Source organism: Myotis nattereri (genome assembly GCF_964212035.1).
Source record: "Myotis nattereri genome assembly, chromosome: 3".
NCBI classification, from domain to species: Eukaryota; Metazoa; Chordata; class Mammalia; order Chiroptera; family Vespertilionidae; genus Myotis; species Myotis nattereri.
Genome location: NC_138077.1, coordinates 1381288 through 1397464, shown reverse-complemented (window position 1 = coordinate 1397464; position 16177 = coordinate 1381288). Strand labels below are relative to the sequence as shown.

The 16177-nt window shown below is 61.5% G+C and overlaps 1 protein-coding gene across 1 annotated transcript in view; it reads left to right on the top strand.

Moving 5' to 3' along the window:
* Positions 1-2043: 2043 nt before the first annotated feature.
* URB1 (URB1 ribosome biogenesis homolog) overlaps positions 2044-16177 on the top strand; it is a gene marked incomplete at its 5' end in the record, with an annotated part of 41459 nt that continues 27325 nt past the window's right edge. The window contains 13 exons of the mRNA XM_081087921.1: positions 2044-2185; positions 4329-4468; positions 5105-5256; positions 6048-6180; positions 7300-7396; positions 9042-9127; positions 10112-10237; positions 11528-11652; positions 11990-12185; positions 13466-13603; positions 14358-14531; positions 15006-15132; positions 15762-15878. Coding sequence (XP_080944047.1) covers positions 2044-2185; positions 4329-4468; positions 5105-5256; positions 6048-6180; positions 7300-7396; positions 9042-9127; positions 10112-10237; positions 11528-11652; positions 11990-12185; positions 13466-13603; positions 14358-14531; positions 15006-15132; positions 15762-15878 — 1753 coding nt within the window. The remainder of the gene's footprint in view (positions 2186-4328; positions 4469-5104; positions 5257-6047; positions 6181-7299; positions 7397-9041; positions 9128-10111; positions 10238-11527; positions 11653-11989; positions 12186-13465; positions 13604-14357; positions 14532-15005; positions 15133-15761; positions 15879-16177) is intronic.

Below are 16177 nucleotides of genomic sequence, written 5' to 3'. Positions count from 1 at the left end.
CTGCAACAGATTTTTTAGTCAAGATGTTTCCATTGCCCTAGCCAGCTTGGCTCAGTGGATAGAGCATCAGCCTGCGGACTGAGGGGTCCCAGGTTCGATTCCAGCCAAGGGCACATGCCTGGGTTGTGGGTTTGATCCCCAGTGGGGGGTGTGCAGGAGGCAGCCGATCAGTGATTCTCTCTCATCATTGATGTTTCTGTCTCTCCTCTCTTTCTCTCTGAAATCAATAAATACATTTTTTTAAAAAGATGTTTCCATTAAATAGTACTCATTTTAAACCTCTCTCTCTCTCTCTCTCTCTCACACACACACACACACACACACACACACACACACACACAGGAACAGTCCATGCAGCGGTCACCAGCTGGTGGTCCGCAGACCGCTATGGGTCCGTGAGGTCCGGAAGGTTGGCGACCGTTGGCAGAGAGCATTTTCCCTTCCTTCTGGATGCATTATTGCCCGTAACCAGTCTTTTATTATTATACTTAAACTAGTAGCCTGTGCACACTGAAAGGACATGAATTAGAAGAAATACTTTAATATCGCTATTCGCCTTTCTCTATAATAGAAGTGTCAACCAAATTCACCATCGACAATGACAGCTGGAAACACACGCGTGCGACTGGCTCCAGCGAGATCTTTGTATGTATCATGCATGCATGAGTCAACGTTCATTTTTAGATTGCCAATGCGCAAAATATGTGCCGGTCGGTCGGACGGCCGGTCACTGGGCCTTTTATGTATAAAGATGCCTCTGGAGACGAGCAGTTCTGAGACCTTCCTCCACTGCTGTTTTGTGTTGTGTCCCGAAGCTTTTGTTCTTCCCTTTACTCTGTCCAAGGATTTCCCCTCTCAGGCTTGTGAGATTCAAAAACCACACGGATCCTCTGATTATTGAGGTCTAACTTGTTGCAGGTGTAGAACGTGGTCCCGTTCTCCGCCAGCATTTCCTCCGGAATCACCAAACTCTCACCTAAAGCTGGCTCACGATTCACTGGGACATAACCACGTGCGGGGGAACCACTGGACACGCACCAGCCGGCGTTCCGGACCCATTTCTGCCTCCACTGTCCCCCAGAGCATCGATGCGCTTGCAAACACAGCGCTCTCCCCTCGAAGCTGTTTTCCTAGGTGCATCCTCTCCGCTCCGGGAGCCCCAGCCTTGGGCAGGGCTGGCTTCGCTGACCCCATTCAAAGGACGGGCTCTTGGGCATGGAGGCCCCGCACGGTCCGGAACATCCCCCGACTCGCCGTTGCTCCTCTCCTCCCACCCGCGCGCCCTGCACGCCTCCGCCGGACACCTGGGGCGGAGGTCAGGCTGGTTCCGCTGAGAGGCGCTAGGGGTCCGGTTTAGGGGCGCCCGCACCTCCTCGGCCCAGGCGTCGGAGCGAGGACCTCCGCATCAGCCCACCCTCCAGCCAACCCGCAGGGCCCCGCCGGCCAGGCGTCCGCGGCGGCCAGCAGTTCTCCCGACGACACGATCGCTGAGTTGACGGTGCAGCTCCGACGGGCCGGCCGCGTGCCCTGTGGGAGCGGAGGATCCGGGTTCTCCCCCCGCCCCGCCCCCCAGGACTCCAGAGACCGAGCCAGCGGGGACAGCAACGACCGTGGGAACGCGGGACCCCGCGCGGCAGCAACTGCAGGACCCGCCTGCAGCCCGACCTCCCGCGCGCCCGCCCTTCCTTCCCACAGGCCCCGCCCCGTCTGCCCCGCCCTCCAAGACTCCGCCCCAATCCCCCGCCCTGCAGGCCCCGCCCCTCCACCGCCCCGCCCTCCGCAGGCCCGGCCCGTAAACAGCCAGGCCCCTCAGGCCCCGCCCCTCGACTGCCACGCCCCTCGCGCCCCACCTCTAGTCCCCGCCTCTTCCGCCTGTTCCAACCTAGGCCCGCCTCTTCCGCCGGCCTTGCTTCCTGAGGCCCCACCTCTTCCGGTAGCCCCGCCCCATCCTGCACACGTGTGGACAAGTCTGGCGTCTACTGCCAGAGCTTCCTGGAGCCTCGTCCGTGTGTGTGGACCCCGCGCGACCCCCCCCCGCGCGGCATGGGGGTCCCCAAGAGGAAGGCCCGCGGCGGCCCGGACGGCGCGGCTTCCCCCGTGGGCGCGGCCAAGCGGGTCCGCACGGAAGAGCTCACGGGCGTGAGCTTCAAGGCTCAGCTGCGGGACCCGCAGGGCGCGGGGCCGGGTGAGTGCGGGCGGCGGCGCGGAGATGTGCGTGCCGGGCGGCCGGGGGCCGGGGCTGGGGATGTCGCCGTGCCCGCAGCCCGTCTTTCCTGCGGCTTTGCGGGCGCCGCGGGCCAAAGCCCTCCCCCCGCCCCCCCACCCGTTTGCAGAAGGGAAACCGGCCGGCGGCTGGGCTCCAGGCCCGGCGGCCCCAGCTCTGCGCGCAGCGCTTCGCCGCTGGGCTGCCGGCGCCCCGAGGCCCGGCCGGTTTGAGCGACAGCTCCGGGCTGCACGCCTCCTGCCCGGCTGCAGCTCTAAAGCCCTTTGGCTGCGTTGTTAGGGACGCGAGCACGTGTAGTCATTCTCAGCAAGTAGCTGTCAGTCCGCCTGCGGTCCTCGCCCAGAGCCGCCCAGGGACCAGGTGGCCGAGGTTGGACTGGTGGCTGAGGGAGCCCATTCCGCCATTCCACGTTCTGGAAAGTGTGCTGCCCTCCACGGCGCCACGTAACCCCGAGAAAGCGTGTAGGTTATGGGGGAACAGTAAACTCTGGAACGGTGTCAAAATAAAACTGACATTGCTTCTCCCAGGTTAAAGAAACGACTAGCTGAATGGCTTAGGATTAGTAATTACTGCAGGATCGCCTCACTTTCCAGTTTGTCGCCCACAGGTTGGGTTTTTCGTGGTTGATGCCTGAGCTGCTGGGTGGTGCTGGGAAGATGATGCCGCGTCAGCACAGAGTTACCCGTGTCGTTCGTCCCTTTGTTCATGTTTTATGAGGGGCTACTATTTGCTAGGCTAGAGATAAGATGGCGAGGGAAAATCAGACGGGGGCCCTGCCGTTGTGAGCGTGCACACGGTCAAGTGCAGAAGGCAGGTATCAATCAATAAATCGCCGGGGAACGGTTCTGGGAGATCCAGGAAGGCTCCCGGAGGAGGTGGCTTTCAGCGAGGGGTAGGATGGGGCAGGCAGGAGCAGGAGCCCTGAGGCAGAAGAAAGCATGTTTATTTAAAAGGTTTCGTCCATGTATGCACTCGTGGTTTTGCTCAGAGAGCATCGTGACGCTCAGGTGCAGCATTGGAACAGGTTTCGGGTGGGAACCCGGGCTGACGGGGTGGGTGCAAGTGGAATCGCTGGCAGGCCTGGCGGTGAGCGAAAGTGTATTTCCTGTGAGGCCGTGTCGGATTTGTGTTTGAATCTGGTCCCTGTCTTGGATTCTCTCTCCCTTTGCGTGTGTTCTCATAACTTCCTGTGATAGGATCGCCCCACAGGGAGTGGCACGGGTAGGTGTTAGGGAGCTTTGTTTCATGCAGGCACGAGGGAAGGTGTTGCCCCAGCTTTACAGAGACAGTGTTGACATATGTGTAAGCCCGAGGTGTACAGGGCGATGGCTTGGTACATGCGTGTGTCGTGCAATGACCACTTGAGGTCAGTGAGCACCGCCATGCCTTCACACCGTTACCTCTTCCGGTAACATTTGCAGTCTGCTCTCTTAACTTTCAAGTACCCGACACGGTGCTGTTAACTGCACTCGCCACGCTGTACCTTACGTCCCCAGGACTTACTCATCTTACAGCTGCGTGCTTGTACCCCAACCAACATCTCCCACGTCCGCCCCTCCCCACCCCCAGCAGCCTCCGTTCTGTTTCTGTGACTTCAGCTGTTTGGGTTCCACGTGAGTGAGAGCACACATCACTTGTCTTTCTGTGTCTGATGTCACTGAAGACCCTCCCGTCATACATGTTGCAAAAGGCAGGGTTTCCTTGTTAAGGCTGGATAATTCTCCATCGTGTGCATGTATGTGTGTGTATAGCTGTGTGTAGATAAACGTAGGGATAGCACACTTCCTGTGCTGATTCTCTGATTGTACTGATTCTCTTCTGGGGTGGGAGGCAGAGCGCCGTGGGGCTGCATCGGTGAAGACCAGGGTGCTCAGGACTGGGTCGGCGTGCGATCGGCCAGGACCCGGAAGGAGAAGGGCTTGCTGGGTGGACCGTCCCCAGGCCGCCCTGGCGACAGAGGAGGCCGTGTCGGTACTGATCCCACCTCCACATGGCTGCTCTGTCCACCCCGGTCAGCGCAGCTCCAGCCGCCCGGCGCTCCTGCTGCCGCTGCGACGGTTCCCAGGGAGACCGGCCTTGTGACACACACGCGTGCCCGTTTCAGCCTTGGAAGCCTTCGTGGCTGCCGCCAAGCAGCTGCCGCGGGAGGGCGTGTACGACGTGGTGGAAGGCTACGTCAAGATCTCCGTGGAGTGCGCCGAGGTGTTCCAGCTGCTGAGCGGGGAGCGGCCGCCCGAGAGCGAGGTAGGTCTCTCCTGACGGCCTGCGCAGCGGCGGTCGTGTCCACTCAGGAAGAGGCTGCGATGCAGATTTCCAAGGCGCGACCCGCCTTCTGCAGAGAGGGGTGCCTGGCCCCGTGCTGGGGGGACGCGTGCATTTTTTTCGTCATGACCTTAGGAAGCATTTTAGGGGAAACATGAACTTCTTATCGGTGAATAACAGCAGAAGGGAGGGTCACAGATTCTTCATCCAGACGTGCTGGGTTCCAGGGGGTTTGTTTTAGCAAAGGGGACATCGGTAGAAATTGCTTTGTGGTTCCCGGGAGGCTCAGAACCAGGTGTTGAGGAGCCCGCTGCGTCTCGTGGGGAGGGGGGATGGCGTAGACCCGACCTGCCCAGCAGTGAGGCCCAGGCGTGGCTAGAAATTTCTCTCCTCACGTCACCGTCACCTGGTGTGGCTGTAAGCAAGCAATTCTCTACGTAGTTCGATCGTGGGAATAAGACGGACTCCGCAGGCCCGGGCGGGGGGGCGCCCGCTAAGCTGCCGCCTTCCGCCTCAGCTCAGGGCCTGGGAGGCCTTGTCCTGGAGTGCCTGGCTGAGACAGGGCAGGTCTGGGTGGAGAAACGAGAAGGTCCGTAGCGTGTCACGTCCTCCTCGCAGGTGCTGTTGGTATTTCAAGCTCTCGAGGCCATCTTGCTGCGGACAGCGAGCGACCTTTCCCATTTGCACGTCGTGGGGACCAACATCGTGAAGAAGCTGCTGAATAACCACATGAAGCTCATCTGCGAGGCCCTGTACGCCTCGGGGTACAGGTGAGGGGCCTCCGCGTGGCGGGACCAGCTCAGGCTGCCACTGTCCGGCTCCCCACGAGCGCTCGTGGCCTTTCCTCCTCTCATGACGTGGAGCCTGCGGCCGCAGCTCTGCCCCTCCTGCTGGTGGCCCCTCGCTCTCTCGACTCCTCCAACCGGGTCCTTCTCACTCCCGCCTGCTCTCCTTGCACCCCGGGGACAGTGTGACACCCTCCCGTGGCCTGGTCACGGGCTCCCTTCCTGGGCCTCGGAGCTTTGCAGAGGTTCTCAGGGGCCTTTGTGCTGTCCTTGTCCCTGTCGCCGTCTCCCTCCCGCCCTAGAGGAAATGCCCACTCGTGCGTGCGTTTGCACAGCTGTGCACTCCACGCCCCGCTCCCATCACTGCGACTCTCCCGCCACCAGAGCACCAAGTGCAGGCAGCGGGGCCTCGGCTGCCTCACCTGGTGCGTCTTCCCAGCACCCACATGGCCTGGTGCACGGTGGGTGGGTGCTCAGTAAACGGGTCCGGGTGCCTGTGGAGGGGCGATGGCACTGCGGGGGGTCCCCTGTGCCTGGGGGGCCCTCTGCCCACGGAGGCAGGTGGGTGGGCTCGCCCGCCGTGCCGCCTTACTGCACAGAGAGGGGCCGTCTTTCTGCTCCCATTGCGTATCCCTGGGTCCTCCTCAGACTCAGTTATGGTTTTTTTTTAAGAAAGAAAGCGCGTCCGCATATCTGCTTTCCCTCTGGTTCGGGGGCAGCAAGCCACAGCGGTGTGGGTGCCCCGTGCGTCTGACCTCCCCATTGTCCCCGTGCAGGGTGGCCCGAGCCTGCCTCAGCCTGATGACCGCCATGGTGACCCAGGGCCCCGAGGCCGCCAGGGACGTCTGCAGCCTTTTCGATCTGAATAAAAAGACCTTGTACGCCCTGGTGGCCAAGAGGGATTCCAAGGTGAGCCCCTGCGTCTCCTGCCTCCCGCGTGAGTCCTTTCCCCTCAGAGAGCGGCGGGTGTTTGTCCATCCCTCTCCGGCCTCGGTCCTCACACGCCTGGAGTCAGGCCTCTGTGTGGAGGGGCGGGCAGGCCTGGCTCCTGCCTGCAGGGGGCATGGGGGCATGGGGGAGGGCAGGCCTGGCTCCTGGCTGCAGGGGGGAATGGGGGAGGACAGGCCTGGCTCCTGGCTGCAGGGGGACATAGGGAGGGCAGGCCTGCCTCCTGGCTGCAGGGGGGAATGGGGGAGGGCAGGCCTGGCTCCTGGCTGCAGGGGGGAATGGGGGAGGGCAGGCCTGGCTCCTGGCTGCAGGGGGGAATGGGGGAGGGCAGGCCTGGCTCCTGGCTGCAGGGGGCATGGGGGCATGGGAGCATGGGAGAGGGCAGGCCTGGCTCCTGGCCGCAGCGGGGGCATAGGGAGGGCAGGCCTGGCTCCTGGCCGCAGCGGGGCCTGTCACAGGCAGAGCAGAATGACGGGGCCTCTGAGGGCAGCTTCTGTGGGCGAGTGTCACAGTGCTTCCTGCCGTGGGGGTGACTTAGCTCGTGAGCAAATGAAATCATCTCCGTGGCCTTGGCATGGACCCTGTGGGAGGAAACCCCTGGAAGGTGAAGCAGTGACGTTCTCAGAGAGACGCCTGTGGTTATTAACATTTCTTGTGCCTCCCAAGTGCGTCTCGTAACGAGAAGGAGCGGATTCTTCCGGAGAGAATGGAAACGTGGCTGGGGGTGTCGGGGCTGTTAGCCAGACGTTCCCAGGAGGCCCTGGAGTGTCCCCTGGGCGTGGGCGGTGCTGGAGGAGAAGGCACAAGTCTGCGGGCTCGGGGTGCAGAGGGTCCCCCGGAGGCTGTGCCAGCGCAGGTCGGCCCCTCCGAGTGACAGGCCCACGCTCCCTGCTGGTGCTCCGGAGCCCGGCAGCCAGGAGTGGGTTCTGCACCCCGTCCTGCGTGGAAGGAGCCAGGAGCGGGTTCTGCACCCCGTACTGCGTGGGGAGCAGCCCAGGGGTTTTAGATGTGACCTTGGGCGGGAGGGTGCGGGCGCTGCTTCTGGGGGTGAGGATGCACGTGACCTGTCCCCTGTCTCAGGGCGTGCACGACGTCCGGCTGGCCTACATCCAGTTCGCGCTGTCCTTCCTGATCGCCGGCGACGACAGCACCGTGGTGCAGGTGCTGGAGCTGAAAGGTGGGTGTGCCCTGCGCAGCGGCCCCTCTGCCCGGAGCTTCCCCGCGAAGCACTGCTTCTGGGTCAGCAGGAGGCTGCGGCCTCGGGCTGCGGGACACGAGAGGAAGGGTGCGGCTTCCTGGTGTGGTCAGTGCGAACCCGGGCGTTCCGACTGCGGGGCTGCGTGCTGGGCAGTGCACGTGGCACAACCTGCAAACGGGCCCTGTGCCAGGTCACTGCCCGCCACCTGCTCTCCCGAGTCCCAGCGCTTAGTCACTGTGCCTGGCGTCACCCCGATATCGGTGCTAGAGCTCCTGGGAACCCGCTGGCCCCGGTGGCTGCCTCCCTCCAGGTGGCGGCGGCGTGTGGCTGTAGGGCCTGCCTCATAGGAGACTCAGCAGGACAGCGAGCGCAGCACTGGACCCACGGTCCTGGGCCACGCTCAGTGGGACCCCGGGTGCAGCCCTGTCTGCGGGGAGGCCATGCCTCTCAGGACGGAGCTGGGGTCCCATCGGCTGCTGTGGTGCGGGCTGGGGCAGGGTGCGCTTCAGTTCCTGCGGGCACTGGCCGGGCGCAGCAGACGCTTAGAATGTTGGGTGCAGCCAGCCATGTCCGCTCGCTTGTCCTAGGCAGTGATGGAGGGTGCGAGGGGGGGTTTGTTAGGAGCCGTCCTCCCGTCAGCTGGGAGTTAGCCCTCTCACCGCAGGCCTTGGGGAGCATGGAGGACGGCTGGGTGGGGAGCAGCTGCCGCAGTGAGGGGGCGTCACAGCAGGCTTTCTAACCGCCTGTGATGGGACACGTTCAGTTATGAAACGGTGTGTGTGACCATTTCACTGAAGTTAAACATCACAGGGTGCGGCTACCCCAGCGGTTAGCAGGCGGCTGGGAACCCAGGGTCAGTAGTGTTACCCCGAACCTCTGGCTGCGGTGTTAACGCTTATTCTGAACCCCATCCTGCGGTGTGCTGGTGTTTCCTGGGTTTCCTTTCCTGAGAAGAATGGATCTGCTCTCAGAACTGTGTGCCCGTGAAGCATGTGCAGAGCGAGGGAGGCTGTAAAAGCTTCCGCACCTGTGCTGCCCAGTCCCTGGGGTCACAGGCACCCCAAGTTCTACCACCACTCAGTGAAATGACCACCCTCACTTTAAAGCAGGGGTCCTCAAACTTTTTAAACAGGGGGCCAGTTCACTGTCCCTCAGACCGTTGGAGGGCCGGACTACAGTTTAAAAAAACACTATGAACAAATTCCTATGCACACTGCACATATCTCATTCTGAAGTAAAAAAACAAAACGGGAACAAATACAATATTTGTATTTGCATGTGGCCCGCGGGCCGTAGTTTGAGGACCCCTGCTTTTAAGGCACCTCTGAGCAAGTCTAAGCAAAGAGAATTACGGGAAACAATCACAGCGTACGTCGTCTTTGGAAAGGTCGACGAAGTTAATTCTCTGCAGGGAACGTGGGAAAGGGGAAGCAGACAGGATGCGGAGCCGCCGAGGCTCTGGTTCTGGCGGGAGAAGGGACCCGCGTCACGGAAGTGGCTGCTGCCTGATTAAAAGGCAGAACTTTAAAGAAGAACCTGAGGCCTTGTCTGCTGTGCACGTGGGAGGTGTGTGCTCTCGGCTCTCGTGTCAGAATGCAGGCTCACTGCTTCCACCTCCTTTCAGAGTTCATCCCCTGCATCTTCGCCTCGGGCGTCAAGGAGGATCGGATTTCCACGGTCGAGATGCTGTTGTCCACGCTGCAGACAAAGGTGCGCGTCTGGTACCCACGCCTGCCCTTCGTGTCCTCGTGTTTCACGGGCCTCGGTGGCCAGCCTCAGCTACCGAGGTGGCCGCGGGGTGGAGGGAGCTGTTTCCTAGGCAGAGCGGTGCTGGGGACGCAGCCCTGAGGGTCGGGCTGAGCAGCATGTAGACGAGGCGGAGAGAAGCTGCGGGCACCACCCCGGGAAGCCGGCTGCTGGGAGCCATGGTGGTGGTTGTGCCGTCTGCATGTCTGTCTTTTACAAGCATCGCAGGGGAATGGTACAGCCTGCTGCACGGATCCCTGTGATACAGCAGCACTGCACGGTCAGTTAGAAAAACCCTCCCCCCAGAGAGGTTGGAGGCGGTGGACTGGGAGTCCAGGTAGAAATGGCGATGGGCGTAGTGTGGGCCTCCCAGCGGTTCTCCCCGCGATGTCCCCCGGGCATCTAGCAGTGTCTGGAGGCGTGCTTGTCAGAACTGGGAGCTGCAGCTCTGTCCAGCGGTCGAGCGGGGGCGCTGCTCTTCACCCCCAGTCAGGCCAGCAGCGGGCCCCAGTGCCAGGGTGCTGCGCTGGGGAGCCCTGGCTTAAAGTCGTCCGAGTAGAGATGCGGGGTTTCCCCTGCCACACTGGTGTCTGAGTTGGGGGCGGGGATATTAGTGACTTGTGCTTTTTCTTCATATTCTCTTTGTAAAAAATATATTTTTTTATTGATTTCAGAGAGGAAGGGAGAAGGGGAGAGAGAGAGAAACACCAATGATGAGAGAGAATCCTAGATCAGCTGCCTTCTGCGCGCCCCCCACTGGGGATTGGGCCTGCAGCCCGGGATCGCACTGTGACCTATGACCTGGCGCACGGGTCACTCTGGCCAGGCTTGTTCCCTTTTTTTGGCCAAATATTTTGTCATAAGCCTACATCACCTTTATAACGACAGAAGCAGCGAACACTCTTATGAACGGAATCCCTTGACATTGCTTTGTTTCACTGTGTCCAGGTGGTTCACAATAAAAGGATCACAAAGACCCAGAAGGTCCGTTTCTTCACCGGGCAGCTGCTGACCCACATCGCGTCTCTCTACAGCTGGAACGGGAGTGTCGACGTGGACCTGGGACCCCCCGAGGTGCGTCACTGTGCGTGGCCTCGCAGCCAGACACTGATGGCGGAGCTCTCACCTGCCTATGCCGTGTCTTTCCGTCGGACCGGCTTTCTTTTGGTTTTTGCTTATGTTAGTCTTCTACATAGATTCAATATGATTTTTAAAGTTTTTTGTTACAGTAAGATTTTTCCCCCCTACTCTAAGGTGTCATGATACTACATTTTTTTAAAAAGACTTTTTATTAGCCCTAGCCAATTTTGCCCAGTGGGTAGAGCATCGGCCTACAGACTAAAGGGTCCCAGGTTCGATTCTGGTCAAGGGCACATGCCCGGGTTGTGGGCTCCATCCCCAGTAGGGGGCGTGCAGGAGGCAGCCGATCAATGATTCTCTCTCATCATTGGTGTTTCTATCTCTCTCTCCCTCTCCCTTCCTGTCTGGAATAAAAAATGTATTAAAAAAAGATTTATTATTTTTTAGAGAGAGAGGAAGGGAGAGAGAAACATCAATGATGAGAGAGAATCGTTGATCGGCTGCCTCCTGCACGCCCCCTACCCGGGCATGTGCCCTGATGGGAATCGAACTGCGACCTCCTGGTGCATGGGACGACGCCCAACCACTGAGCCGTGCCGGCCAGGCCTGAACTTCACTTTTGTAACGAGAAAACTTCCCCTCAGCGGAGTGACACCTGAATGTCCCGCGGCGCTCGCCCAGGAGAATCGTAGGATCGCGCCGGCTCTGCCTCCTCTCACCCGCCTCTTCGTTTCCTTCCATCTTTTCAAATCCCGCTTTTGGAGCTGGAGCTGGCTGCTGTCACTCAGACCCTCGCCTGCGTGCGCTCTGGCCGCCGTCACTGACGTGTGAACAGCCACAGCTGCTCACGGGGCCCAGGCAGGTCCCTCTCATTCTGAGACCCTGGGGGCCCTTGGGAACCGGGACTTGGCCGAGTGGTGAAGGCTGCGACTTCCGGGGACCTAATAGTTACCCCAGAGCCCGTTTCCTGCCTTTCCTCTCCGACTCCCGGGGCCTCTGGTGGAGAAGGTGTCCTTGCGTGCCATTGCCGGGAGCCTCAGCTCCACAGAACACTCCCAAGTGTGGAATTCTGTTGAAAAGAGCAAGGGAAGTGAAGTCATTCTTCAGTTTGTTTAAGCCACAGGTTTAAACTTGCCCCTCCGGGAGAGCTTTTTCATGCGGATTGGTGTTTGTTTCCTTATTTTTTTTTAATGGTGCCGAGTGTTTACGTTGAAGTGTTTCCCCGAGCTGCCCTGGGTCCCTAAGGTCTCTCCTGGGCTGTCACTGAATTCTTCACCCTCCCAGGCTTCTGCCGAGGACGCGGGGAGGGGCCTGGTGCGGGAGCGCGTCCACCGCTTCCTGACGGACCTCTGCTGCTCGCTCAAGCACGGCATCAACTTCTACGACGCGTCCTTGGGAACCTCCGGCAGGTGAGAGTCGCTCCCGGAGCCCGGGGTGTCCTCACTCCTTTCTGTCCCATGGCTGTGGGTGTGGTCATTTCGTCTGGATTTCATTCCTTCATGTGACAGCGCAGCACAAACTATGTTTTCCTTATGAAGTTTTCATGTTAAAGATTTTAAGCTTTTAAAAGGATGGCTTTCGGATCAAAATTATTTGTATTTAATTTTTGCAAAGTGTTGACTGCATGTAAAGCTGCCCTGTGGCACCTCAGACGTGGTGGGCACCAGACAGGGCGGGCCTGGAGGGCTGCAGGGAGGCGGGTGGCGGGCGAGGCTGGACTCCTCTGCTGACCCTCCTCCTCTGCAGAGGAGGGAACCTGACGCTCCTGCACTTCCTGCTGGGCTTGAGGACGGCCCCAGACGACGAGCTGGTGGCCGAGCTGGTGGTGAGCATCCTGAGGGTGTGCCCGGACCTGCTGCACAAGTACTTCCAGGAGGCCACGTTCTCCTTCCTGCCCCGGGCGAAGGCCACGTGGGCCAACAACGTCCGGCTGCTGCACAAGGTGAGGCGGCGGAGCTGGGCGTCTGCGGGTGGGGCCGCGGCGGATCGGGCGGCCGGGAGAGGGTGACGGTGACCCGCTGAGTGTGGGATGTTGTAGGTCACGCAGCTGCGGCCCTTCTCCACCGGCTCCTGTTCACCGAGCTCAGCCGTGGCTCAGCCTGAGTCCGTGGAGCCAGTTTTATCCTCTTCACCCCGATTTGCAGGCAGCGAGAGCTTTGTGCGCTGCAGCAGAGTTGGGCTGGGATGAGGGAAGTGTCCCTGTTGTAGGGTAGTGTTTAAGCTCTGCTATCTCAGGTACTTAGAACAGCTGGAAATTGGCTGTGGATGCTCAGTTGCTTTGAGTGGCTATAAACTTCCTTCTGATCAAAGATGTTAATTAACACCCCTCGTCTACCAGTGCCGTCCTACTGCACACCCCTCGGCAGTTCCTCCCCCCTTTCTCTCTCTCTCTCTCTCCCCCTTCCTTCTCTCTCTCCTTTACGGCCTGCGTGCTGCTTAAATGCCTGGGCTGGTTTGCTTCTGCCTCGACCTGGGCAGGATATCCTTTTGTTCTCCTCTTCTCCACGTGTCCCGAGGGCTGTGTGCAGACCCCTGTCTGCCCTGTGGGGCGCTGCTCTGGGTGGCTCCCGGGAAGGGGCGGGCAGGTGCAGGCTTTGCAGGCCTGAGTGAGAGTCCTCATCTCTAGCCGGTGTCCCGAAGGAAATTACTTAACTTCACTGGAGTCTCATTTTTTTCTATCTGTAAACCTTTTTTTAAAAATAGTAATTATTTTTTTATTGATTTCAGAGAGGAAGGGAGAGGGAGAGATAGAGGCATCAATGATGAGAGAGAATCATCGATGGGCTGCCTCCTGCACGCCCCACACTGGGGATGGAGCCGACAACACGGGCCTGTGCCCTGACCGGGAATCGAACCGTGACCTCCTGGTTCATAGGTCAATGCCCAGCCACTGAGCCACGCCAGTTGGCCTCTGAAAACATTTTTATTTTCATATAAGAGATCCCTGCCCTGTGGGGTTGTCAGGACGCACGGAGAGGTCACATCACCTGCCGGGTGCCCCTAGCGCTGCCCTTGCTGAGTGACCGCTGGTGCTGGCCTGGCTTGTCCCTGCTAACGGCCGGCCTGGTGCCTGCTTCTCTCCCACGTGGATGGGGGCCACTCCTCCGAGCCTGGGGCCGGATCACGCTCACTGTCACTGGCCCAGCTGCCCTGTCGGGTGCCGGCGACCAGCCTCAGGGGTGAAACTCACCTCCGCACCCCTCATCTTTCTCCTCGTCACAGATCTACGAGGCCCAGCCGGACGTTTCCCGGGCGTTTCAGACCCGAGAGTTCATCCCCTTGTCCCGGCTGCTGGCCATGGTGATGGTGACCACCGTTCCCCCGGTGTGCAACAAGATCATGTTCACCCAGGCACTGAATGTAAGTGCTCGCCTCGCTTCTAGAACGTTCTCCTGCTCATCCACTGGCCCTGTGGGATGTGCTGGACTCTGACTCGTCAGGGAGCCTCGGAGGCTCTCCATGTGTCCACCCACCTGGGGAGGGGGCATTCCTGCCAGGGCCAGGCGATGGCTGCCCTGTCCCTGCTCGAGTGGGAGGTCTGTGCCCAGTGCAGCTCGGGCTGGGAGATCTGTGCCCAGTGCAGCTCGGGCTGGAAGGTCTGTGCCCGGTGCAGCCCCGGGCTGGGAGGTCTGTGCCCGGTGCAGCCCCGGGCTGGGAGGTCTGTGCCCGGTGCAGCCCCCGGCTGGGAGGTCTGTGCCCGGTGCAGCCCCCGGCTGGGAGGTCTGTGCCCGGTGCAGCCCCCGGCTGGGAGGTCTGTGCCCGGTGCAGCCCCGGCTGGGAGGTCTGTGCCCGGTGCAGCCCCGGCTGGGAGGTCTGTGCCCGGTGCAGCCCCGGGCTGGGAGGTCTGTGCCCGGTGCAGCCCCGGCTGGGAGGTCTGTGCCCGGTGCAGCCCCGGCTGGGAGGTCTGTGCCCGGTGCAGCCCCGGGCTGGGAGGTCTGTGCCCGTTGCAGCCCCGGGCTGGGAGGTCTGTGCCCGGTGCAGCCCCGGGCTGGGAGGTCTGTGCCCGGTGCAGCCCCGGGCTGGGAGGTCTGTGCCCGGTGCAGCCCCGGGCTGGGAGGGCTGTGCTTGTCACCGTGCAGCCCAAGGACCTTATGGGTTTGACTTTCCTTCCCAGTTGGACAGCAAGTCGGTGAGGCACACGGCCCTGGCCCTGCTCTTGTTCATTCTGAAGAGAGCACTGAAGACCATTGACTTCTGCCTGAGCAGCGAGGCCTGGCAGGGGCCCGGCGTGTACACGGCCGCGATGATGGAGGACTTTGTGCGGCTCTTCAGAGAGGCCCTGAGCAAGGTAGGCCTGGGGCCCGGCATGGGCGGGGCATGTCCAGGGCTTTCCATGGGACGACCCAGCTGGGAGGCCATCTCGGGAGCTCAGGTGGATGCGAAGTGAAGGGGTCTGTGTCCCTAGGGCCTGAGTCCCTCCAGGAGCCGGCGTGCCTGCCCTCCCCCAGGCTGCACGCGCACAAGGTGCGGCCGCTCGAAGCCCCTCTCGCTGCCCCCTCCCTGCGGGTCGGAAGGCATGGCCTGAGACTGGCCACTGCCTGAGCGAGGTCGCCCTGGGCAGGTCCCCCATGGTCACGGACATGTCTGTTCCCAGGGCCTCACTCGGGGGACTGAGCCTTCAGGGCTGCAGGGCCAGCACTTGTGTTTTGCCGAGTCCTGGCGCGTGCGGCTCTGGGCGTCCTGCCTCGGCTGGGGGGCGATTGCTCCCACCCCGTTCTGTGCGTCTCTCTCACAGGACTCCCTCTCTCTGTTCCCCTTCTAGGTCTTCCCAGACTTGAACACGGTTGTGTGGGTCTGGCAGTCCCTTCGGAAGCAGGACACCAGAGAGGGGGGCGAGCAGGGGCGGAAGCAGGGCAGCAGGGCTCCCGCCGGCGAGGCTGCCCCGGGCGGTGAGGGCTCGCGGGGTCGCTGCCTGCGGACGGCCCACGCGGACAGCGGGAGGGCCCGTGTCCCCGCTCAGGGGGCAGCGTTAGAGCGCATCGTGCGTGGACTCTGACGTGTGTCACGCTGTGCGCTCCACACGCTCGGTCTGAGGACCTGGGCGTGGGCTGTCCCGGGGCTGGGCCGTCAGTGGCGGGCGGGTGCCTCGTGCTGTGCAGGGGGAGGTGGCTGCGTGGGCCCCGGGGATAAGATGCTGTGACTCGGCCCTTGTTAGCCGGGCGCTGGGCTCTGTTTTTCACGTCTGTGTCCTGTGAACCCTCATGGCGGCCCCACTGCTGTGTCCCCCCCCCTCCCCCTTCCCCCCCTCCCGCCCCCACCCCCCCGCCCCCGGCAAAAGGCACCAAAGCTCAGACACAGCGCTCTGACCTGTCCAGGTCGCAGCGTGGAAATGGGGGTAAACCCGGCTCTTCGAGCAGCTCGACCTTGAGCACGGGGCCCTGCAGTCGCGTCCGTGGGTCTGTCCGCGGGCTCGGTGCTCAGCGTGCAGTTGACGGCGGTGGGTCGTGGGGCCGTGCCGACCGGTTGCTGACGGAGGACAAAGCCGGTGTTTCCTAACAAAGCTTTCGTTTTGGTTCAGACGATGCGGAAACCATTCTTCTGAAGGCCGTCCTGCTGCAGGTCATCTGTCTCTACCAGCGGGTGGTCCCGCACGTGGTCACGCAGTACAACTTCGACTTCAGCAAGCTCCTGCGGGGTGCGCCTCCTCCCCCCGCCCCCCCACTATGCCTGCCGGTCTCACCACCCCCACCCCCCACCCCCGTTCCTGCCAGTCTCACAACCCTCCCCCCTCGGGCACCACAGGCGTCAGCAAGGACCCATGGGACACTCAGGACAAAGCCTCTTTCAGGGGGTGTGGGCCCTGGGAGGGCGCCGTTCCCGCCCCTTCCGCCCCGGCCTCTGATATCATTGCTCACCCTCATACTCGCCCTCACCTGTGCGGCGGTGCACACCCACTTGTGAACGTGACTCACCCTCTGGTCGCGTTGCCTCGAG